This window comes from Rhinopithecus roxellana, chromosome 16, assembly GCF_007565055.1.
Source record: "Rhinopithecus roxellana isolate Shanxi Qingling chromosome 16, ASM756505v1, whole genome shotgun sequence".
Taxonomy (NCBI): domain Eukaryota; kingdom Metazoa; phylum Chordata; class Mammalia; order Primates; family Cercopithecidae; genus Rhinopithecus; species Rhinopithecus roxellana.
The window spans coordinates 109,161,571-109,186,672 of record NC_044564.1 but is presented as its reverse complement, the minus strand read 5'-3'; the positions used below and the strand labels follow the sequence as shown (position 1 = coordinate 109,186,672).

At 38.0% G+C, this 25,102-nt stretch overlaps 1 protein-coding gene across 2 annotated transcripts in view; it reads right to left on the bottom strand.

Annotated features, from left to right (window-relative positions):
* TEX10 (testis expressed 10) overlaps positions 1 to 25,102 on the bottom strand; it is a 52,248-nt gene that overhangs the window by 8,675 nt on the left and 18,471 nt on the right. For both annotated transcript variants that reach the window (XM_030919264.1, XM_030919265.1), the window contains exons 6-11: positions 20,327 to 20,565; positions 19,537 to 19,672; positions 18,199 to 18,374; positions 16,422 to 16,599; positions 11,169 to 11,257; positions 9,747 to 9,880 (exon numbers count right to left, since the gene is read on the bottom strand). In XM_030919264.1, the coding sequence (XP_030775124.1) occupies positions 9,747 to 9,880; positions 11,169 to 11,257; positions 16,422 to 16,599; positions 18,199 to 18,374; positions 19,537 to 19,672; positions 20,327 to 20,565 (952 nt within the window). The remainder of the gene's footprint in view (positions 1 to 9,746; positions 9,881 to 11,168; positions 11,258 to 16,421; positions 16,600 to 18,198; positions 18,375 to 19,536; positions 19,673 to 20,326; positions 20,566 to 25,102) is intronic.

The window sequence follows — 25,102 nt, the reverse complement described above, 5'->3', positions numbered from 1 at the left end:
ATACTTACTTGCGGGCCAGGCGCGGTGGCTCAAGCCTGTAATCCCAGCACTTTGGGAGGCCGAGACGGGCGGATCACGAGGTCAGGAGATCGAGACCATCCTGGCTAACATGGTGAAACCCCGTCTCTACTAAAAATACAAAAAAAAACTAGCCGGGCGCGGTGGCGGGAGCCTGTAGTCCCAGCTACTCGGGAGGCTGAGGCAGGAGAATGGCGGGAACCCGGGAGGCGGAGCTTGCCGTGAGCTGAGATCTGGCCACAGCACTCCAGCCCGGGCAACAGAGTGAGACTCCGTCTCAAAAAAAAAAAAAAAAAAAAAAAAAAAAAAATACTTGCTCTACATATTTATAGGAAACACGTAACAAATTACTCTGAAGATGCAAATGTCAAAGATCAAACAAATAGACCTTAATATTTGGCCTAATTTTCCAAATAATTCATCTACTAATCATTTATTGAATACTGAGCTAGCCCCTATTAGGTGCCATGCACAGGAATAAAACAATGAGAAACCTTCTCTTCTTCTCTTCTTTCTCATACCCCTCAAGTGGCTTACAATCTACCAACATGGAGACTGTACAGTAAGTCTTCACTTAACAACTTTAGCAGGTTCTTGTAAGCTATGACTTTAGGCAAAACAATGTATAATGCAATCATTTTTCCCGCCAATTAACATTATTTAAAAAAAGTTTTTCAGCCAGCCTGGTGGCTCATGACTGTAATTCTAGCACTTCAGGAGGCCAAGGTACGAGGACTGCTCGAGCCCAGGAGTTTGAAACCAGCCTGGGCAACATAGTGGTACCTCATCTAGAAGAAAAAAAAAAAAGTTGGGCCAGATGTGGTAGCACGTGCTTGTGGTACCACTTACTCAGGAGGTTGAGACAGGAGGATCACCTGAGCCCAAGAGGTTGAGGCTGCAGTAAGCCATGATGGTGCCACTGCACTGTGGCCTGGATGACAGAGTAAGACACTCTCTCCAAAATAATACGTTAGTCAAGGACCTGCTGTATATGTCATTTCCGTTTCCTAAAGAACCTACTGAGGATATTAAGTGAAGGCATACTGTATTTTTATTGAGTGCTACAACAGAAAGATCTGAGTGATATGAACAAAGGGCTAACAAAAGCTTTTTTTGCCCACCTGATAGAGAAATGTATCACAGAAAAATATTTATGACCCAGAAAATACAAATATCCTGTTCAATTTATTCATAACACTGCCTCCTATTCTCTAAAGGTAAAAAAGAAATCTGCACAAAAAGTAGAGTTAGAAGTAAAACCCCTAGTATTTTTAATTTCCTAAGTTCTCAGATAAACAAGAGGAGTCAAGAACAGTACTAAGTCCTTCACAGATACCAGTCACAGCACAAACTCTCAGAATCTGATACAGTATACTATCAAAAATGAAATATGTAAAAACATCACATAAAAAAACAAGAATGGTGGAAGGAAGAATATCACTCTAGGAAGAGATAAGTCAATTTAGTTCAAGAGAGCTGTCAACTAGTCCTGAAAAATCAAGACTTTTTGTACTTTGTTATTTACAGATTTGACAGTGGGGGCAGGGATCAACAGATCTATATATTATTTCTCTGTAAAGTACCTTATAGATATTACCCAGAAAATTTACTTGGTAACTTTTTCTTTTATACCTATAAGTAACAATCAGAAAAAACTCATTTCCAAGGCCATCTTCCTACTTCAAAACAAACATGCTGAATATTTTTATTAATCAAAGGTAAACCACATTTGAAAAGTGCACATTCAATAATGACCACTTCATCACTTCCCCTCTGCCTCCCCTTGCTGCCCTAAACGATTCAGTTCTAAAGGCAACGGGTGGGGCCAAACTAGGTAAACTTTGGCACTGGATTTGGCGGGAGTGCTGAGATGGCCCAGAGTAGAGAGCCTGCGAGAACCAGAGTCCAAATGGAGTGAGATGAGCGGGGTGGGAGCAAAGGAAGACTAATTACAGAGAAGCTGATCAAGTAAATATATTAAGTATAACTGGAGCCAGGTTTCTATCAGAGAAAGCAGGTACAAAAAAGAAACAGGATATAACTAGAATAAACTCTGTGGTGCTGAATGATTACTTTATGTCCAGTAACAGGATACAGGAGAAGCAACACCCAACAGCAATAAGCACACCTAAATTCCACATGTTGCTTTCTAAATTCCATTCTCCACTGTTCTTTGCAGAAAACTAGTCTGCCATAACTACTCTAATATAATCTTCTCTTTCACTAATAGGAGACCACCTGAACTCTCCCCAAGTATCATACCAAGAAAGTTACATGTGCTACCATAACCATAAGAAGCTCAGCTTTCCCTGAGAACTTACAAGTCACCATACAGACCCTGATAGATAAAAGCAAGCTGAAAACCTAAAATAAATGTAAGATTTCAAGACCTATAAGTAAACACAGTACCAGGCACTATGGGTAATAAAATGAGGATGTCATTGGCATGACCCTAGCATTGTGACCAGAGTCAAACAAAGCCATGAGAGAAATAAGTTAAATAACTATAAAAGATATAGTCCCTAGAGATAGGAAGAACAAGAGAATTCAAAATAAAATGAATATATCAAGTTAATAAATTAATTGATACACCACCAACAACAAAAAAAGAATTAGGTTGTAACTTGAACTGAGAGGCTACCCTGTTGAGAACACTGTCAAAACTGGCTAACAAAAAATAAAATCAGCCAGGAAAGAATATTACTTCAGATTTTGCATGAAAAAATGAAACCAATATTACTTAGGATGGCATAATTTTGCATTCTCACTGGACAAGCACCTTCGAATGTTAAGAAATAGCAGCCAGGCACAGTGGCTCATGCCTGTAATCCCAGCACTTTGGGAGGCCAAAGCAGGTGGATCACCTGAGGTCAGAAGTTCAAGACCAGCCTGGCCAACATGGTGAAACCCCGTCTCTACTAAATATAAAAAATTAGCCGGACATGGTGGCAGGCGCCCGTAATTCCAGCTAGTCGGGAGGCTAAGGCAGGAGAATCGCTTGAACCTGGGAGGCAGAAGTTTCAGTGAGCCGAGATTGTGCCATTGCACATCACCCTGGGCAACAAGAGTGAAACTTGGTCTCAAAAGAAAAGAAATTTAAGAAATAAAGAATAGGCTCAAGCACGGTGGGTCACACCTGTAATCCCAGCACTCTGGGAGGCCAAGGCAGGCAGATCACTTGAGGTCAGGAGTTCAAGACCAGCCTGGCCAACATGGTGAAACCTCGTCTCTACTAAAAATACAAAAATTAGCCAGGTGTGGGGGCGCATACCTGTAATCCCAGCTACTCAAGAGGCTGAGGCAAGAGAACGGCTTGAACCCAGGAGGCGGAGGTTGGCAGTGAGCTGAGACTGCACCACTGCACTCTGGCTTGGGCGACAGACAGAGTGAAACGATGTTTCCGAAAAAAAAGAGAGACAAATAGGTATGTAATGTAGTCTTCTTTTCTCTGCTGTGTCCCTGTATAGTTTTGGTATCATGTGATACTGGTATCACAGAATGAATTAAGGAGAATTCCCTCTTCCCTCCTTGATTTTTGGAAACAATTTCACGAGAATGGGTATTAGTTCTTTGTACATTTGGCAGAATTCAGCTGTGAATCCATCTGGTCCTGGGCTTTTCATTCTTTGGAGATCTTTTTTTTGAGATGGAGTCTCGCTCTGTCACCCAGGCTGGAGTGCAGTGGCACGATCTTGGTTCACTTCAACCTCTACCTCCTGGGTTCAAGCGATTCTCCTGCCTCAGCCTCTCAGGTAGCGGGGACTACAGATGCATGCCACTACACCTGACTAACTTTTGTATATTTAGTAGAGACAGGGTTTCACCATAGGTGAGGCTGGTCTTGAACTCCTGACCTCGTGATCCTCCCGCCTCAGCCTCCCAAAGTGCTGGGATTACAGGCATGAGCCACTGCGCCCGGCCTGGAGATTTTTTTATTACCAATTTAACCATACTACTCATTATTGGTCTGTTCAGATTTTCTGTTTCATCCTGGTTCAACCTTGGGGAGTTGTATGTTTCCAGGAATTTATCCATTTCCTCTAGATTTTTCAGTGTGTAGGTGTATAGTTGTAATAGTCTCTGTGATATCAGTTGTTATGTCTCCTTTTCATTTCTGTTTTTGTCTATTTGGATCTTCACTATTCTTGCTTAGTCTAGCTACTGGCTATCAATCTTATCTCTTTGAAGAACCAACTTTGCATTTTGTTGACCCTTTGTATTGTTTTTTGATCTCTATTTCATTTAGTTCTGCTCTAATCTTTGTTATTTCAAGTCTTCTGCTAATTTTGGGCTTGGTTTGTTCTTAGTTTTCTAGTTCCTTAAGGTACAGTGTTTAGGTTGTTGATTAGTAATCTTTCTACTTTTTTGATGTAGACATTTAATGATACAAATTTCCCTCTCAGCACTGCTTTTCCTGTATCTCACGGGTTTTAGTATGATTTGTTTCCATTTTCAATTGTTTCTAAAATGTTCTGAATTTCTATTTTAATTTCTTCAGTGACTCAATAATTGCTCAGGAGCATGTCATCGTTCAGGAGTATGTTGTTTAATTTTGCAATATATCAATGCAAAGTGATGTATTTGCATCATTTGTAAAGTTCCTCTTGGTACGGATTTCTTATTTTATTCCACTGTGGTCTGAGAAGATACCTGGTATGATTTTGATTTTTTAAAACTTGTTGGGACTTGTTGTGACCTACCATATGGTCTATCTGGGAGATAGATAGTTCCATGTGATGATGATAAGAATGCATATTCTGCAGTTTGTTGAGTAGAATGTTTTATAAATGTCTGTAAGGTCCACTTGGTCTAAAGTTCAACTTAAGTCCAATGTTTCTTTGTATTTTCTTTCTCAATGATCTAATGCTGAGAGTGGGGTGTTACAGCACCCCACTATTATTGTATTGCCATGTATTTCTTCCGTTAGGTCTAGTAATACTTACGGAATCTGGATGCTCTGGTGTTGGGTGCATATATATTTAGAATTGTTGTATCCTCTTGCTGAATTGGTCCCTTCATCATTACATAATGATTTTCTTTGTATTTTTTAAACCTGTTTTTGATTTGAAGTCTGTTTTACCTGTAAAAGTATAGCTACTCCTGCTCACTTTTGGTTTCTGTTTGTATGAGTATCTTTTACCACCTCTCTAATCCCAACTTTCAGCCAATAAAGTGCTATTTGGCTTTCAGAGTTGTTTTGCTTTTTCCTTTCAGCACTTTGATAATGCCATCCCATTCTCTTTTGGCCTGTAAGGTTTCTGCTAAAAAGTCTGCTGTTAGTCTGATGGGATTTTCTTTATAAATGACTAGACATGATTCTCTTGCTGATTTTAGAATGCTCTCTTTCATTTTGACTTTAGACAGTCTGATTATGTCATGATGAAGTCTTTTCTGCAATGTATTCTCCTGAGGACTGCTGGGCCTTCTGAATCTGGATGTCTAAATCTCCTGCTAGGCTTGGAAAGTTTTCACCAATTACCTGGTTGGCTAGGTTTTCTAAACTTTAAATCATTCTTCCCCTTGGGAATACCAATAATTCATAAGCTTAGTCACTTTACATAAGTCCCAAATGTCCTGGAGGCTTTATTCATTCTCTTACTCCCTTATGAACACAGACACAAAATTCCTCCACAAGATACTTGCAAATCAAATCTAAAAGCACATCAAAGGTAATATACCATGATGCAGGGTTTCTATCTCAGGGGTGCAAGAATGGTTCAATATACACAAATCAATAAATGTGATACTTCACATGAACCAAATTAAGGACAAAAACCATATGATCATTTCAAAACACACAAAAAATGCATTTGATAAAATTCAGCATCCCTTCATGATAAAAACCCTCTCAACAAACTAGGCATAGAAGAAACATACCTCAAAAGTAATAAAGGCCATCCATATATGACAAACCCACAGCCAACATCACACTGAATGAGGAAAAGTTGGAAAGATTTCTTGTAAGAAATGGAACAAGACAAGGATGCCCACTTTCATCATCCTATTCAACATAGCACATGACATCCTAGCCAGAGCAATCAGGCAAGAGAAAAAAAAGACATCCAAATTGGAAAGAGGAAGTTGAATTATCCCTGTTTGCTGATACGATTATTTTTTAAGACATGAGGTCTCGCTCTCTTGCCCCAACTGGAGTGCAGTGGCACAGTCATAGTTCACTGCATCCTCAAACTCCTGGACTCCAGCTATCCTACTGCCCCAGCCTTCCAAGTAGAGGTATTACAGGTGCATGCCACCATATCCAACTAGATGGTATGATCTTATATCTAGAAATGAATTCAAGATATAAGATCAACATACAAAAATCAGTAATTTCTATATACCAATAACTAGTTGAGAACAAAATCAAGAAGGCAATCCCACTTATAACAGCTACAAAAACAAACAAACAAACCTAGGAATATATTTAACCAAGGAGGTAAAAGAGCTCTACAAAGAGAACTAGAAAACACTGATGAAAGAAAATGTAGATGACACAAACAAATGAAAAAACATTCAATGTTCAGATAGGAAAATTGACATCGTTAAAATGACAACCCTATCCAAATTAATCTTTAGATTAAATGAAACTGCTATCAAAATACCAATGTCATTTTTCACAAAATTAGAAAAAAGCATCCTAAAATTAATATGGAACCAAAACAAGAGCCTGAATAGCCAAAGCAATACTAAGCAAAAAGAGCAAAGCTGGAAGTATCATATACCCTGTGATACTTTACATTACCTACAAGGCTGTAGTAAACACAACAACATGGTACTAGTAAAAAAACAGATGCATAGATCAAGGGAACAGAATAGAGAACCCAAAAATAATGGCACATATTTATAACCAACTCAGCTTTGACGAAGTCAACAAGAACTACTGTGGAGACAGGACAAATTTTACTATAGGTGCTGGGAAAACTGGAATGTCATGCATAAAAATGAAACTGGATCTCTCTTACAATATACAAAAATCAACTCGAGATGGATTAAACACTTAAATGTAAGATGTGAAACTACAGAAATACTAAGAACCTAGAGAAAACTCTTCTGGACATTGATCTAGACAAATAATTCATGACTAACAGCCCAAAAGCACAAGCAACAAAAACAAAAATAGACAAATAGAACTTCATTACACTAAAAAATTTCTACACAGAAAAATAATTACCTAAGCAAACAGAAAACCTGCAGAATGGGAGAAAATATAGGCAAACCATGCATCCAACAGGAGACTAATACCAAAAATTTACAATGCAAGGAACTCAAGCAATAGCAAAAAATCAAATAACCACATTAAAAAGTAGACAGGATATGAATGGGTATTTTTCAAGATGACAAATTGGCCAAAAAGGCACACATGAAAAAATGCTCAACATCATTAATCATCAGAGAAATACAAATTAAAACCACAAAGAGATATCATCTTACACTAGTCAGAATGGCTATGAAGAAGACAAAGGGAACACTTATACACTGTTGGTGAGAATGTCAATTAGTACAAACTCTGTGGAAATCAGTTGAAAGATTTCTCAAATAACTGAAAACAGAACTACCACTCGATCCATCACACCTATTACCGTGTATGTACCCAAAGGAAAAGAAATAATTACATCAAAAAGATACCTATGTTTATTGCAGGACTATTCACAATTCACAATAGCAAATATATGGAATTGACCTAAATGTTCCAACATATGCATGGATAAAGAAAATGTGATATTTACACACAATGAAATACTATTTAGCCATAGAAAAGAATAAAATCATGCCTTCTGCAGCAACATGGATGTAACTGAAGGCCATTATCTTAAGTGAAACAAGTCAGACATAGACAAATAGCGCATATTCTTGCTTGTAAGTGGGAGCTAAAAATAATGTCTCCTCATGGACATAGAGTGTGAAATGACAGACAATAGAGACTCAAAAGGGTGAATGGGTGGGAGTGGGATGAATGACAGGAGATTACTTACTGGGTACAGTGTACGTTGTTGGGGGATACTCTCAGATACCTGATTCACCACTGTACAGTCTTATGTATGTAACAAAACTGCATTTGTACCCCTAAATTTACACTCACACACAAAAGAATAAAAATAAACGTAAAAACTTAGAAATTAAATAAACCCTTAGTATTAATGTTTGTGATACTGTTTGTGTATTTAGTATAAGTATTTGTAACATTTAAGACAATCTTGCCTATTAGGGCAAGATCAGCCTTGTAATTCCAATTTAAAATATGTCAGCAGCTGGGCATGATGCCATATGCCCACAGCCCCAGCTACTCAGATGGCTGAGGCAGGAGGATCACTTGAGCCCAGGAATTCAAGGCCAGCCTGGGCAAAACAGCAAGATCTCTTAAAAAGAAAACACCAGGCCAGGAGCAGTGGCTCACGCCTGTAATCTCAGCACTTTGGGAGGCCAAAGTGGGAGCATCTCCTGAGGTCAGGAGTTCGGCAGCCCAAAATGGCAAAACTGTCTCTACTAAAAACACAAAAAATTAGCCGGGAGTAGTGGCGGGTGCCTGTAATCCCAGCTACTCTGTAGGCTAAGGCAGGAGAAGCACTTGAACCCGGGAGGCAGAGGGTGCAGTGAGCCGAGATAGCGCCACTGCACTACTCTAGCCTGGGCGACAAGAGCGAGACTCCGTCTCAAAAAAACAAAAACAAAAAACACCAAACCAAACCCCAAAACAGTAACAAAAAATACTTTTTAAAGTCAGTAATTAATTTAGACTTGTGGTTTTAATCTGAAGTTTCATTAAGTAGTACTAAAACGTAAGATTTCTGATATTTATATGTTCAATTTATTAGATATCTCTAAGATTTACTTCAATTATTTGTGAAGGTTTGTCAGAAAACTGAAGTATTTGACAAATACTATTACGGTTATTTAAGAAAGTAAAAAAAATTTTGTTTGTAAAAGGAATAAAATTAAATCAAAGTCCTCTTTTAAATGTTTAAATTTACTTAAAAAATAAGACTTGTAGGCCGGGTGTGGTGGCTCATGCCTGTAATCCCAGCATTTTGGGAGGCCGAGGTGGGTAGATCACCTGAGGTCAGGAGTTCGAGACCAGCCTGACCAACATGGTGAAACCCAGCTCTACTAAAAATACAAAAAATTAGCCAGGTGTGGTGGCGCATGCCTATAATTCCAGCTACCTGGGAGGCTGAGGCAGGAGAATCACTTAAACCTGGGAGGTGGAGGTTGCAGTGAGCCGAGATTGTACCACTGCACTCCAACCTGGGTGATAAGAGCAAAACTCTTGTCTCAAAAAAATAAAATAAAATAAAATAAAAAATAAGACTTGTAAACCAAACTTCAAAACTTAAAGAATTTGGGTTTTAAATTTAATTTTAATAAGCTACATAGTAATTCTTAAAACCAAAGGAACTGGTGAATAATCTTCATTTAAAAAGTCACTTTCAAGGATACCAACTCTTACTTAAGTCTTATCCTTCAAAACCTCAATTCTTCCTCTTACATAATGCTTTCCTCTTTTAAAAAGACAGATCTATCATTCAAATTGCTGATTTGTTCTGTTCTAGGGGCATAATTTATAAAGAATGTTTCCCTTTTCAAACTTACTTCTCCTATCCAAGATTATAAGCACTTTAAACAAGTATCTTTGAAAAGCTCTCACACAAGGCAATTCATATATAGTAACTATTGTTGGCTGATGAACTGAATTTTAATAATTATCAGTTTCTTTTTAAATGAACTATTACCTCTGTTACATCCCAATGGTGTAAAAATTGATCCAAATCTGTAAGGTAGAGAAGCACAGGGGAAAGCTGTGTCTGGATGACATGAGGAACTCCTCGAAGGCTCTGAAGCCAAGTCAACTCCTCTTTCGAAAACCCTAATTCAGGTAACAAAGAAAGCCAATTAAAAAAAAAAAAAAAGCAGTGACATTTTTCATAATTTTTTAAAAAACAGAGATGACGTTATGTCTTCAAGTGAACATTCTTTAAGCTACCTTGTTTTCTCTGAGCTTCTGCATTTCATGCAATATTTTAAAAAATAAAATGCTAGCAATGAAGACAGTTAAATTCATATAATTACATAAAAGATGTGATCAGACCCAATCTATAATATAGCAAGAAACCGGTTTTACCACTTCTACTAGGGTTTTGACACTTTTACTTAGAGTGAAAGGCATAATCTTTCCAATTAATGCTAGGTTTAGAAAAGCAAATGAGCAAGTAAAAGCAATAATATACTCCTACATATATATCAAATACTTTAGGTTCTTAGATAACAGCCCTTCAAATGTTTTAAAACTACTCCATCGCCCTAAGTGTTTTTACTTTGACAATACGTGTATAGTTCATTCAACAATTTCTAGTTCCCCTTACCACCTCTATTACACTTGGCCTAACCTACACAAACAACCTGCCAAAGTCACTCCTGAAAGGTAGTTCTCAGAATGATCAGAATACCACTGGTGTGGCCCAACCCTATCTACCTTGATGTTCAAATCACTATACTTCTGTAAGCACAACCTGAAGAGGCAGCATCTAGTTTGATAGCCATGTCATAGTACTGACTCCCAATGAGCTTTCTAAAACCACTAAAATCTTTTTGACAACTACTATTATTAAAACACACAGCCTCCCCCACCTCAAATGTACACATTCAAAAGTATACAATAAACATATAGGAGCTTACGTTTATCTTCTGAAATATTTATCTTGCTAGATTCAGCATAGTATTGGAACTGTCGAGTTCTTTTTGGACTCTGACACTATATTAACTCTCCTAATTTCAAGTCTTCAGAAAATTTCAAAGAATCCCATCATTATTCAAGTATAAAATGAAAATATTTAAATAATGCATTTAAAATAATAGTAACAGTACATCAAACTTAAAAATACAATAACATGACATTCAAATAATGCTCAGGGTTTTGATACTCATACTGTAAGAGATTTAAAGATAAATCATCCATCCTCCTGCCTCAGAAGCCTAACAATGTAGGTTAGAAATATTCTTTCGATTTCCACTTACTAATCACAAAAATCACTCCAAGACAGAATATTTATCACCTTCAAAACTGAACCAAACTGATAAAATGGCAAATCTTAGAAGGATAATTGTGATTCACATTAGGTTTTTTCTTTTATAATCTGGCAAGTGAATGTGGTTACCTGTAAGTGTGGAAAATAAGAAGCTGAAATAGTCCACATCACTCATCAACCAGTCTTTAGCTAAATACTTCCACCCAGAAAATGATGATCTATGAAAAACAAAGGGAGAAGTGTTACCAGAAGTGACCAACTTGACAGACTTTTCAAAGGTAGCACAGTATATAACCATTTTTCTTTACTGAAAACAAGTTTGATTTCATAGCTTAAAACCCATATATGCCTTGTATTAATTTCATATCCAAGGGCTCAAGTACCATAGCAGAAAAGTGTGAAATTCAAACATTAATATAAACTTTCATTAAAAAGCATACTTGATCAACATATATAGTGTAACAGAAAATTTCTATCCCACTTGAAAATCAGACTCTAAGGAGCCAAGATGAAGTTTTGCTTTTCAGTGGTAGGTTCAGCTGCTATGTATTTACTATTTGATTTTTATAGTCTTACCCTCGGCAAACGAGTTATGTTTAAACAAGCTTCAGCTTCCTACATAACTAAGCAAAAGTATCTTAATTAGGCAAAGAAAACTTATCTTTAAAGCCACTGTAAGGCAACTGTGTGTTCTTATTCTTAGTAAAGTTGTAACTAGGTCTATTTCACAATAGTGCAGCTAAGGTATTGGCAGAGGACTCAAAAGGAATAGCTAAATGTAAAGCAGCTTCTCATTAAATGAGGACTATTTGGTTCCTCCTATGAGATCAGTTTCTAGTGTCTCCTTTAAAAATTCCCTTCAAGGTAAAGCTAGGAAGAAAACAGATGTCAACCATGAGTGTTGCAGAAAGGCTGAGACTAATCAGACAAGCTGATACTAAAAATTTTTTATCACAGACATCTGAATAAATATCAAACAAAATTAGGAACTTCTAATTCACCTAAAAGCACTTAGTAATTTTTTTACTGTTATAATAATTGCACTTATATTTATTAATATATATATTTTTTGAGATGGAGTTTCACTCTTGTTGCCCAGGCTGGAGTGCAATGGCATGATCTCAACTCACTGCAACCTCCACCTCCTGGGTTCAAACGATTCTCCTGCCTCAGCCTCCTGAGTAGCTGGGATTATAGGCGTGCGCCAACATGCTTGACTAATTTTTGTATTTTTAGTAGAGATGGGGTTTCGCCATGTTAACCAGGCTGGTCTCAAACTCTTGACTTCAGGTGATCCAGACGCCTTGGTCTCCCAAAGTTCTGGGATTACAGGCGTGAACCACTGCACCCGGCCTTATTAATATTCTTACGGAGGGGACGGGCATAAAATAATGAAAACACTCTTCTTGGGTGTCATTCCCAGGTAATAAGCAAAGGTCTATGGGGCAAGAGCACAAACTAAGGGGGTTATAAAAAGTACAGATGCTCAACAGAAAGAAGTACAAAATAGTGGTTGGAAAACAAACTATTATCTTCTTGAACTCAATGAAAACAGGAAGCCACGGTGCCATCCAGTGGCCAAAAGGGGCAGCAAATTTATTTAACAGCCTATTTAAAATTCTGACCCTGTGAAAAGTGATAAATGACAAGCAATATAGCACACTGTCTTTAACTATGAAAACCATATATACTTTCCAAGCCTGAAGACTTCTGTGAGCAAAAGAGGGTGCTGGTGCTGATTATGCTGGGTCAAAAGGAGTAAAATGGAACTGTTCCTGGCAGACCAGGTCATATGTTCACCCTATTTGAAACCCGAGCCAAACTTCCTGGTACAAGCCAATTTCTCCTTCCTCAGAGATTTTATCTAACACCACGGAGCATCTTTCCATATTTATGCTTTCTGTTCCCCCAATCTGGCTATAAATGAATTGGGGTAGTGGGGTAAGAACTGAGAAAAGGCCACTGGATATTATGATGAAACACCACAAGTAGAATGGTATGAGGAAAACATCAGATTATAAAAAAACTGTAACTGGCTGGTAAAAAGGTAGAGACAGCAATTCCAAACACATTTTTTAAAAGCTGAGAGAAAATAAACATGAAAGATTTCTAGCTGATGGGTTTTTAACACATGGAATCCCTGCTTAGGTGGTACATGTCCTGCCATTAGACAAATGCTTTAATACAGACGGCAAGGTATCAGAACTACAAAAATTGAGCTAAACTTGATCTCACAGACCAATTAATGTGACAAGATAAAAATCAGAATTGAGTAAAGGAGTAATGCAGAAAAATCAATCTGGCAACAGTGCACAGGATGCATGGGACTGAGAAGCAATATTTTAAGAGTATTAGTGGCAAATAATTTAAAAGTTGACTTTTATAGTCATGGTCAAGAAGAGGAGTTACTTTGAATAAAAAACTAAAGATATGAAGTAACCCAACATATATATGTCTGAATGAACTAACCTTCAGTCCTTTTTTTAAGATGGAGTCTCCCTCTGTCACCCAGGGTGAAGTGCAATGGCACTATCTCAGCTCACTACGACCTCTGCCTCCTGGATTCAAGCAAATCTCTTGCCTCAGCCTCCTTAGTAGCTAGGGTTACATGCACAAGCTGCCATGCCCAGCTAATTTTTGTATTTTTAATAGAGATAGGGTTTCACCACGTTGACCAGGCTGGTCTCAAACTCCTGACCTCAAGTGATCGCCTGCCTCAGTCTCCCAAAGTTCTGGGATTTACAGGCGTGAGCCACTGCGCCCAGCTAGTCTTATTATGACCCTATGAAAAGTGATAAAATGATAGTGCCATGGGCTCAACAAGGCTAAAAAGTCCTAATTTTGTCTTCTTTTTAAAAAGGGACTACTTTAGATGGGAATAATACACCTATATAGAGAGAAGTCTACTAATGGACTCTGTACAAATACTAAAAAGCAAAACTTAATTTGGCAGACTTTAACCACAATGATAATCGTTTAAATATGAGTCTGTATTATCAGTATTTGTAAAATTAATATATTTTCCCAATTCTCGCCACTGATCGCCACAAAAAGATAAAAGCAAAAAAAAAACCCAAGATTTTAAAAAACATGTTTGACAAAACTTACTAAACATAAGTGAACAGATGTTGAGGAAGACATTAAATGCATCTTCCAAGGAGAATCAATTTCAAGAAACATTCAAGGGGTGATTTAACTGAACTGAATCTAAGTTATATCTAAGGAACAGAGTGCCCTCTACTGGAAGTCAAATAAAAAACAAGCACTTAAGTTACAGAAAAAAATTTTAAAAATTTAACTTTTAAAAGGCCTAGCACTTTGCTTACACAAAACGAAGTGCAGTTTTTTTAATATCCAAAAAGAAAAAACATGGAAAAGTAATAAATATTTAAAATTCTTTTTTTTTTTTTTGAGACAGAGTCTGGCTTTGTTGCCCAGGCTGGAGTGCAGTGGCCGGATCTCAGCTCACTGCAAGCTCCACCTCCCGGGTTTACGCCATTCTCCTGCCTCAGCCTCCGGAGTAGCTGGGACTACACGCGCCCACCACCTTGCCCGGCTAGTTTTTTGTATTTTTTAGTAGAGACGGGGTTTCACAGTGTTAGCCAGGATGGTCTCGATCTCCTGACCTCGTGATCCGCCTGTCTTGGCCTCCCAAAGTGCTGGCATTACAGGCTTGAGCCACTGCGCCCGGCCAATATTTAAAATTCTTAAAAAATATGTCCAGGCCCCTTTAATGGGCATATAGAAGGAAGAAATAAACCTAGAATTTTAAAATACAAACAATATTTTATTTGTATGTTTTGTTCTCTGTTTTGGTAAAAGGCAAATTTACTGTCAGTTTTGAAGCACACTTCCAATGACCAGAGTTAAATATCTGTCCTATACTGGTATGAAGAAAGTCTATTAAGAGTAAGCTACTCTTATCTACCTGAGATAGGTGATCTATACAAGAAAACTTTTCAATTACAGCCGAGATTTCTATTTCTGCCTAAAACCACATCAGACCCTTCCCATCAGACCCTTCCCACAACCAGTAATACTGCTGAATACTAAAATACTATGACTGAAGATATACACATGAGGATACTTCCAACACAAGCAATATAAAACCTTTCAGAGTTTCAGAGTAAAATGGCTATGGAAAATGGCATGTAGTGCTAGCTACTTTGGAGGCCAAGGCGGGAGGATCTCTTGACCCCAAGAGTTCAAAGCTGCAGTGAGCTATGATCATGCCACTTGCAGTCCAATCTGGGTAAGAGTGAGAACTTGTCTCTTGAAATATTAAAACTTTTTTTTTCTGAGACGGAGTCTCGCTCTGTCACCCAGGCTGGAGTGCAATGGCACCATCTCGGCTCACTGCAACCTCCGCCTCCTGGGTTCAAGCAATTCTTCTGCCTCAGCCTCCTGAGTAGCTGAGACTAGAGGCACGCGGCACCATGCCCAGCTAAGTTTTGTATTTTTAGTAGAGATGGCGTTTCACCATGCTGGCCAGGCTGGTCTCAAACTCCTGACCTCGTGATCTGCCCACCTTGGCCTCCCAAAGTGCTGGGATTACAGGCGTGAGCCACCGTGCCTGGCAAAAGTTTTTAAGAAAGGTTAAAATGGTAAATGTTATGTTATGTTTATTATACCACCAGGAAAAAAAAAGTGAGAGTTTTTTTTTTTGTTTGTTTGTTTTTTGTTTTTTTTGAGATGGAGTCTTGCTCTGTCGCCCGGGCTGGAGTGCAGTGGCCGGATCTCAGCTCACTGCAAGCTCCGCCTCCCAGGTTTACACCATTCTCCTGCCTCAGCCTCCCGTGTAGCTGGGACTACAGGCGCCCGCCACCTAGCCCGGCTAGTTTTTTGTATTTTTTTAGTAGAGACGGGATTTCACTGTGTTAGCCAGGATGGTCTCGATCTCCTGACCTCGTGATCCGCCCGTCTAGGCCTCCCAAAGTGCTGGGATTACAGGCTTGAGCCACCGCGCCCGGCAAAAGTGAGAGATTACAAGTGATTCCTGGTCTCAGTCCACGAGTTTATTTAATTCACTAGCTACATTAAATTCTGAGCTCTCTGAAGAAAAGATCTATATTGCAATTCCATAACAACAAAGGTTTGAAGTACGACACCCTCACCTACCAATAAATCCCTTACTACACACTTTTGTTAATTCTATTTCAAGTCTTATTCCAACCTATCTATAAAAATCATTAACCAAGTAATTTGAAACAGTCTTACTCTTGTGAACTTACTCTACCTAGTGATATCAACAGTTTTAACTGTTGCATTAAGAGTAAATGAAGGTAGTATATGCGACTTCAAAAGCCTTCAATAATTCACAAATTACCAGTAAAAGGGGGAAAAGATAATACACTTAAAATACAGCTCACTTGAGCATGCTACCTCATGTGCAGTATCCCAATAAGCATGGCAGCCAAACTTGAACTGAGTCTTCCCATAATACAGCAACGACTTAACCGAGAAAGCAGATCAGCAGGCAAACTGGGTAGGAAATATACAAGCTGAACCAAACGCTGCTGAGAGTCTGCAGGGAGAACCACCACAGCACCTTCTTGTGGATCTAGTGAGGTGGACAGATATATTAACATCAACTATGAAAGACAAGCAAACCAGAGATTAATAAAGCAGATCAATTACTTCCAGTGAATTATAGGCTAACATTTTATGCTGAATTTTATGCCGAGTATCAATTACATAAAAGCATAATTATATTAATATCATCAAACACTTATGTACAGCTTGTTAAGCTACTGCATAAAATAAAATACCAAACATAATTTATTTAAAGATTTAATATCCAAGTGTCTTGTTAGAAATAAAAACTTTCATGGGGGTAAAGAGGAAAAGAGATTGGGCACAAAGTAAACAAGCAATTTTGCTAAACAGTGACAATTACAACATCAACCTGACTTAAAGCAAAAGACTTGGTTTGCTGTGTATATTTATACACCTACATATATATGACCAATACTGAAAAATACATATTTAAAACTATAACCCACAAAAGGTGGAAACCACTCAAATGTTCATTACTAGACAAATGGATAAATACCAGTGACATATCCATACAATGAAATACTACTCAACAATAAAAAGGAATAAAGTATTGAAAATATTATGGTAAGTGAAACAAGCCAGACACAAAAGGCCCCATGTTATGTAATTCCATTTATATGAAATATCCATGATAGGCAAATCCATATAGACAGAAAGTAGATGAGTGATTTCCAGGGGCTGGGAGAAGGAAGGAGTAAGGATGAACTTCCAATCAGTACAAGTTTCTTTCTGGGGTGATAAAAATGTTTTAGAATTAGACAGTGGTGATAGTTAGTTGCACAACCTTAGAAATATAGTTTTTATAATTCATTAAACTGTATACTGTAAAATGGTGAATTTTATAGTATGTGAATATTTCAATAATATGTATACATACATCCCAGTTATGTTTTAATAATTCTGCTTAAAATATTAGTTAAGTCAGTTCCAGATGAATAAAGAATATATGAAAGTCATACAAGATATTCATTATAATTAATAATAAAGATATGTCTTGCCATCAGAGCAAAGGAATTTTTAAGTATCAGATTAGTTTTGAATTAATGAATAGCAAGTGGTTTGAAAGACAATTTAAGAATGCAATAAGCATCAACAATCATTAGGCCGGGCGCGGTGGCTCAAGCCTGTAATCCCAGCACTTTGGGAGGCCGAGATGGGCGGATCACGAGGTCAGGAGATCGAGACCATCCTGGCTAACACTGTGAAACCCCGTCTCTACTAAAAAATACAAAAAACTAGCCGGGCGAGGTCGCGGGCGCCTGTAGTCCCAGCTACTCGGGAGGCTGAGGCAGGAGAATGGCGTAAACCCGGGAGGCGGAGCTTGCAGTGAGCTGAGATCCGGCCACTGCACTCCAGCCCGAGCGACAGAGCGAGACTCCGTCTCAAAAAAAAAAAAAAAAAAAAAAAAAAAAAATCATTAATCTTCTATATCCTAATAAATACTGAAAATGAATTTGCTGTCGTTTTGTTTTGGCAGTTTAACCATGGTATTACTAATTTAGACTAAGGGAAAGGCAAAACTACAGAGCTCCCCTTAAAAACTTCTTTTGTGTATCAGGGTGGACCAATGACTACCTACGCCATTAAACAAATGAACTCTTACCATAAATTCGGAGGGCAGTAGCTTGTAAACTTTTTAGTAATTCTTTATTTGCTCGTGCTGCAGCAGTATGAATGATATCAATGAGCTGTGTAGAGAGCTCAGGATTTCGGGAGCCAAGATGAGCAAGTTGCAATGGTAAACCAGCCAGCCAACGGGATAGCACTTTACTACGATATCTTAGAAAGGCCAAAGACATCTTTGTAATTCTCAAAGACAAGGGAAATAAATTTAAACCAAAAAAAAAAAATTTAAATATATCACAAAGTGACTATGTACCAATAATACCAAATTTATTCATTTAAACATTTGAGAACCCACAAGATGCCAGCATCATTTTCCAAGGCTTTACCCACTAAATTAATGTTAACTGGGGCAGTATCTGAATTGTATTCTTATTTTGAAGGGTAAAGACACTTAACTATTTATCCTAATTGGTGGTGTTATACTATATTAACAAATGTACACATTCACCGTAAGTTGCTCCCATACAAAATGGCTTCAAACTTGTGCTATTTTTATTTCTTTAGAATACTTGCTGGAGTGCAAATGTCTTGAATAACAGTGAACATTTTTACTAGGTCCCTGAAAGGTTGGTGATTCTATCATGGACTTCACTGTCAAGACAGACCTGAACTTAAGTCTCAGCTCTGCTACACATTAGCTGTATAATACTCACCAATTTATTTATTTTCTGCTTCCTTCTGTAAAATGGAAGCTAACAGTATTCACCTCACAGTAGCAGTATAAAGATTACTGAGATTATGTAAAGTACTTGGCTTAACGTAAATACACGAATACGTTACAACAACTACCTATATATGTTGAGGTCTCCCAAATCTGTATCTTCCTCTCAAACATTTCTGACTATGCCAAATAAACCTCAAACTCATCTTACTGAAAAATTCCTTAGTCCACTCTTTTGTTGTCTCTCTCTAATAGCACCAAACTAAGCCAGAAACTTTCTCATCTTCTATTGCCCTCACTCTTATCCCATATGCCTCAATATGTCACTAATGGCTAGAGATTCAACCTCCGTAATTTTTATGGGAAGAGAAGAGAAAGGGCTAAGATGGTTCCAACTGTCCCTTAGCTATAAGTGGACAGGTGGAAATGCATGCCTAAGCAGTCTTTTATCTGTTCAGATATGGGTATAAAGTTTACTGGCACTTTATGTATGCTTCTTTTAAAATATTATATCATTTCCTAAATGCAAACAAGTAGGATTAAAAAGAATGAACTTCTCCAAACATTTAATCTCTCTAAAATTATTTAAATATTTAAACAGACTACAGAAAAACTTAGCAAGAGAAAAAGAAAGGAAAAATAACAAGATTTTACCTGAATCTACAAGATCTCAGTTCTTCTGTCTGATAGATTTTACTGAAAAACTTCAATAACAAAGTCCGAACTGGAAGGATAAGGCCTCTCTGCTGATATAATGTATAAACTGCCTTAATAAGAGTCTCTGTGTCCTCTACAAACAGAAAGAAAACAACTTGCATATGAATCAAAAAATGTTTAACAGCCCCCAAATTCCTCTGAATGCACCGAAATACTTTACTTTGTTCCTATGGCAAAGCCAATTTTAGCCACAAACTGACAACTACCATTGAAGTCCTATAGCAATGGCCTAATAAAAAAGTCAAACCAATCAGTAGTTACAGTATAAATTTTCTTAACAACAAACCTAGGAATGACAAAAACCGGAATATTAGAAAGGCGATTTAGATGGGAACTACATAGGAAAACTTTGTTTTTAAATCAAAGAATAAGTAAGCCACTCTAAAACTGACTTAATATAACTTAACATCAAGCTAGAAGAAAGGTAAAGAGACAGGGAAGATTCATGCCATATTAATCAAGGGGAAAAGTTCTCAAATTCCAGTCAAACTAGATCAGAAGAGGGTAGAGTCTTTATCAATTTGCTTCAGAGTGGACCTACCCACTTACAGATACTCTGAGCCATAAACAATTTCAGTGTTCAAGTAGACAGTAGCTACCTTCTAGGGCTTGAATATAATTAGCCTGACTACATGGAATGTTTACAAGCCATCATTTCAAAGCTAGACCTTAAGATAGCACATGTAAGAGCTCTACTCTTAAATAAGGGCAAAGTAGCATCACCTACCTCTGTTTGGTTGTATTTGCATTAACCTCCAGGATACTCCCAGCAATCTGTTCAGTTGCTTACTATTTAGCCTAGAGCCATCTTCAAGGGTCTCTGTTACAAATTTCCTTATCATTTCTATCCAACTGCAATCCTTCTGCAAAGTTGACGCATTTGCCAGGGAGACCATGATATCAGACAGTGTTAAATTCAGTAAGAGATGATCTATGTTATTGGAGAGAACTGTGCAATGCTTGATGCTAGAAACAAAGACACACACACACATCTATAAAGCGTTACGTCTACCATGCCTGCTTCATTAGAATACTTAAAATAATCTATCAGTGGAGTTTTAAAAAATTCCCTTCTAGAATTAATAGATGGCCAAGAAGATAGGTGCATAGGCAAGACTTAGGCCACAGTTCTACAAATAAACCATTTCATTATGGAATCAGAGTTGTTAAGAAGGTACAGAGTGTATACAGCTCAATTCATTACTCAAGGTGCTATTCACACAAAATGTAAATGCTCTTATAATATTGCCTGTGAACTTGAAAGATAAAACTTAAAAACCCTGACACACCTGATTTAAGGCAGATAATTACATTTGGATGGAAATCACAGCAGATCTTGGCTCTGCTTTTAACTAATCATCTGACTTAAAAGAATCACTAGTCTTTCCTGGCCATAACTTTCTCATATGTGAAATAAGGAGACATATCCAGGTAAGCACTGATTTGAAACAATTTTATAATTCACATATTAATATCAGTTTATTCACTCTAGCCAAACAAAACACAATTTCAAAAAACCTGAAATAAAATATTTTAATAAAAACAAAATTTGCAACTTAGAACATACTCATTTCAGACTGTGGTATATTCAACAGCAGAGCTTATTTCTTTCATGTTTAGAAAAACATAAAGCTGGCTGGACGTGGTGGCCCATGCCTGTAATCCCAGTGTTTTGGGAGGATGAACTGGGAAGACTGCTTGAGGCCAGGAGTTGGAGACTAGCCTGGAAAACCCAGCAAGATCCCATCTTTACAAAAAATAAAAGTAAAATTAAGGCCGGGCACGGGAGCTCACACCTGTAATCCCAGCACTTTGGGAAGCCAAAGCAGGTGGATCACCTGAGGTGAGGAGTTCAAGACCACCCTGACCAACATGGTGAAACCCTGTCTCTACTAAATACAAAAAAAAAATTAGCCGGGTGTGGTGGCACATGCCTGTAATCCCAGCTACTTGGGAGGCTGAGGCAGGAGAATCACTTGAACCCAGGAGGCGGAGGTTGCATTGAGCCGAGATTGCGCCATTGCACTCCAGCCTGGGCAACAAGAGCGAAAACTCCATCTCAAAAAATAAATAAATAAAAATACAATAAGCCAGGCATGCTGGCAAGCTTTGCCTATAGTCCTAGCTACTCAGGAAGCCGAGGCAGGAGCATCACTTAAGCCCACGAGTTTGAGGTTACAGTGAGCTATGATCACACAACTGCACTCCAACCTGGGCAACAAAGAGAGACCCTATCATTAAAAAACAGAAAAGAAAAATGTAAATTTGACTGAAGCCATAAATATCTCCAGTCAATCAATTTTAAAGGAAAAGATTAATCCTAGTTAGTCTTGAGCAAGGGCACAGTAGTGAGGAACCACAAATACATGAGAAGAGAAATCAAAGAAATCTGGCATTATCAAGCATCAAATGTAAGACCAGGAATGACAAATGACCCTGGAAAGGTAAAATGGAACCAGGTTACAAAGAGCCAGAGGCTAAAGACATCAAAATTAATTCTGTAAGCAAAGGAATAACATGGTTGCAAGCTTCTTTCAGAGACATGATTGTGTGGCTATAAAAGGGAAAATCAGTTACAAACTATAAACAAAGAAGCAGTTGTGGGGCTACTACAGCACTCCAAGCAAGAGATGGCAAGTCCAAGAACCAGGGTCAATGCTGGTATGAACTGGGAGAAGGAGGCCATTTAGAAAGAACAAAAATTACCCAGATTTGAAATATGCTTAAATATATACAAATACATGAGTCTGAAGATGGTGGAGACAGGAGGAGTAGTCATCAAGGGTTCTAACAGTAGTGACTAATTTGATAGAGATGATGAAGAAAAAGGAGCAGAGAGATCTAGAAATTAATTCTCCGTTGGATATGTTGAGTCTAAAGGATCATAATCAAATCCAGATGGAGATGGCCAACAGACAACTCAGTGTACAAGTCTGACACTGGAGGAAGTCTGAGCGATTTAATAGAAATTACCCACGTGACTGCTCCTAGCTTCAAAAAAAGCTGAGAAATCTGTTTTTTATTTTGTGTAGTGACACGTTCAGATGAAAATTAGGAATCCTATCATTAAGAAAAGAGACAGTAAACACTGGGATAGACTTGAAACACTTCTTCCCCACAGGCAGAGCTTTGGAAAATTTACCCTAACTTTATCTCAGGCAGCATCATCTATTATGATCCAGAAAGTCTCAAAGGACATCTGCAAACTTGGGAGAGTTCCTTCTGCTCCTCCAATAACATATACAGAAATTTCAAAGACTAAATATACCAACCAACAATTCTAGGAGGAAGGCAGATCTCTGATGAAACTTCGATTTCCAGTAAAGGTAGTATAGGTAATTACAATATTGCTGAAAATAACTAGAAGTGCAAGATTCCAGTACTCAAGGTTTAGTCCTGAGGGCAATTGCCAGTTCAAAAGAAAAAAGCTGCAAAACAAAGGCAACCTTTTAGTGGCCCCACAAGAAAAGGAAGTCAAAAGTCAAAGCCTAGGGCCTACCAAGACATCCCTACCTTTTTTTTTTTTTTGGAGACAGAGTGTTGCTCTGTCGCCCAGGCTGGAGTGCAGTGGCACGATCCTCCCACCTCAGCCTCCCGGGTAGCTGGGGTTACAGGAACACACCACCACACCCCGCTAATTTTGTATTTTTAGTAGAGATGGGGCTCCACCATGTTGGCCAGGCTGGTCTCGAACTCCTGACCTCAAGTGATCCGCCCGCCTTGGCCTCCAAAAAGGCTGGGATTACAGGTGTGAGACACTGTGCCTGGACAACATCCCTTCCTTGAGCTTGGCCCTTTAAGGTTTCTCTCCTAGGAAAGTAAAAGTAAGTCTTAAGATAAACCTGAATCCTAGTTCTGCATCATTCTAGCAGTTTAAAGAATAATTCTTCCTAAACTAATCTACAGATAGATTCAACACAATCCAAATCAAAGTTCTAGCAAGCTATTTGGTAACTGCTGACAAACTGATTCTGAAGTCTACATAATAATGTCAAAGACCCAGAATACCAAACATAAGACTAAAGCAAAACAAGCTGGGCATGGTGGCTCATGCCTATAATCCCAACACTTTGGGAGGCCAAGGCGGGAGGATCCCTTGAGCCCAGTTGAAAATCAGCCTGGGCAACATAAGGAGACCCCATAAAAAAAAAAAAAAAAAAAAAACACGAAAGCAAAACAAAGCTGGAAGACTCACATGCCCTATTTTCAAGACTCACAATAAAGCTACAATAAGCAAGACAAGATGGTATTGGTGAAACAACAAACATACATAAATTAATGGAACACAGTCCCAAAGCAGACCCATGAAAATACAGTCAACTGAATTTTGACAAATGAGCAAAGGAAATTTAATGGATAAAGTATAGTCTTTCCAATGAGTGGTGATGGAACAACTGGAAAGAATTCTAGAACTGAAAAATAAAAAATGAAAATTCCGTGGACTTATGTTTGACTACAACTGAATAAAACTAAATAATTAAAAACTGGAAAGGATAAAGAAAAGATTAAAAAATAGGTGGAGGATTCAGTAAATAGATGTAACATGCATTAAATCAGTCTTGAAAGGAAAGAAGAGAAATTGGCAAATGTTTAAAAGATAATATATTTTTCAGAACTGATGAAGACATTTAATTCAAGATTCAAGGTATCAGTTAAGTCCACTGAATCCCAAGCAGAATAAACAGAAAAGAAAACCACAACTGGATACATCATTGTGAAACTGCAGAAAATGAAAGACAAGAAGAAAAACTTTAGGGGAAAAAAAAAAAACCACACAGGTAACTCCTAAAGTATCAACAGTTAAGACTCATAGCTGACTTCTTAACATAACAATGGAAACCAGGAGACAGTAAAATATCGTCAGTGTGCTCAAAGAAAATAACTGCCAAACCTATAATATTAACCCTGCTAAAACATTCTTCAGAAATGCGATAGAAATACATTTTTATGGGGGGAGAAAAAATGAACTAAAGAAGACTCTAAATGATCCCAGGCAGGACTGAGATACATGAAAAACATGAAGAACAAAAAGCTAGTAAATATAAAGATAGAATTCATAGTCGTAGACAGAAGTTTACTAAATTATCAATTTTTGCTTGAAAGCTCAAATTTTATCAGTGGCAACAAATGCCATTTGTTTTCCTGGAACTAATAGGCTCACTTTGTTCTTTTTTTTTTTTTTTTTTTTCTGAGATGTAGTCTCACTCTGTCACCCAGGCTGGAGTACAGTGGCACTATCTTGGCTCACTGCAACCTCTGCCTCTGGGCTTCAAGTGATTCTGACACCCCAGCCTCCCAAGTATCAGGGGTTACAGGCGTGCGCCACGACACGTGGCTTATTTTTGTATTTTTAATAAAGACAGGGTTTCACCATGTTGGCCAGGCCGGTCTCGAACCCTTGACCTCAGGTGATCTGCCCGCCTTTGCCTCCCAAAGTGCTGGGATTACAGGTGTGAGCCGCCAGTCACTTTATTTTTTGTGAAAACATGTGCCAAATACCCAA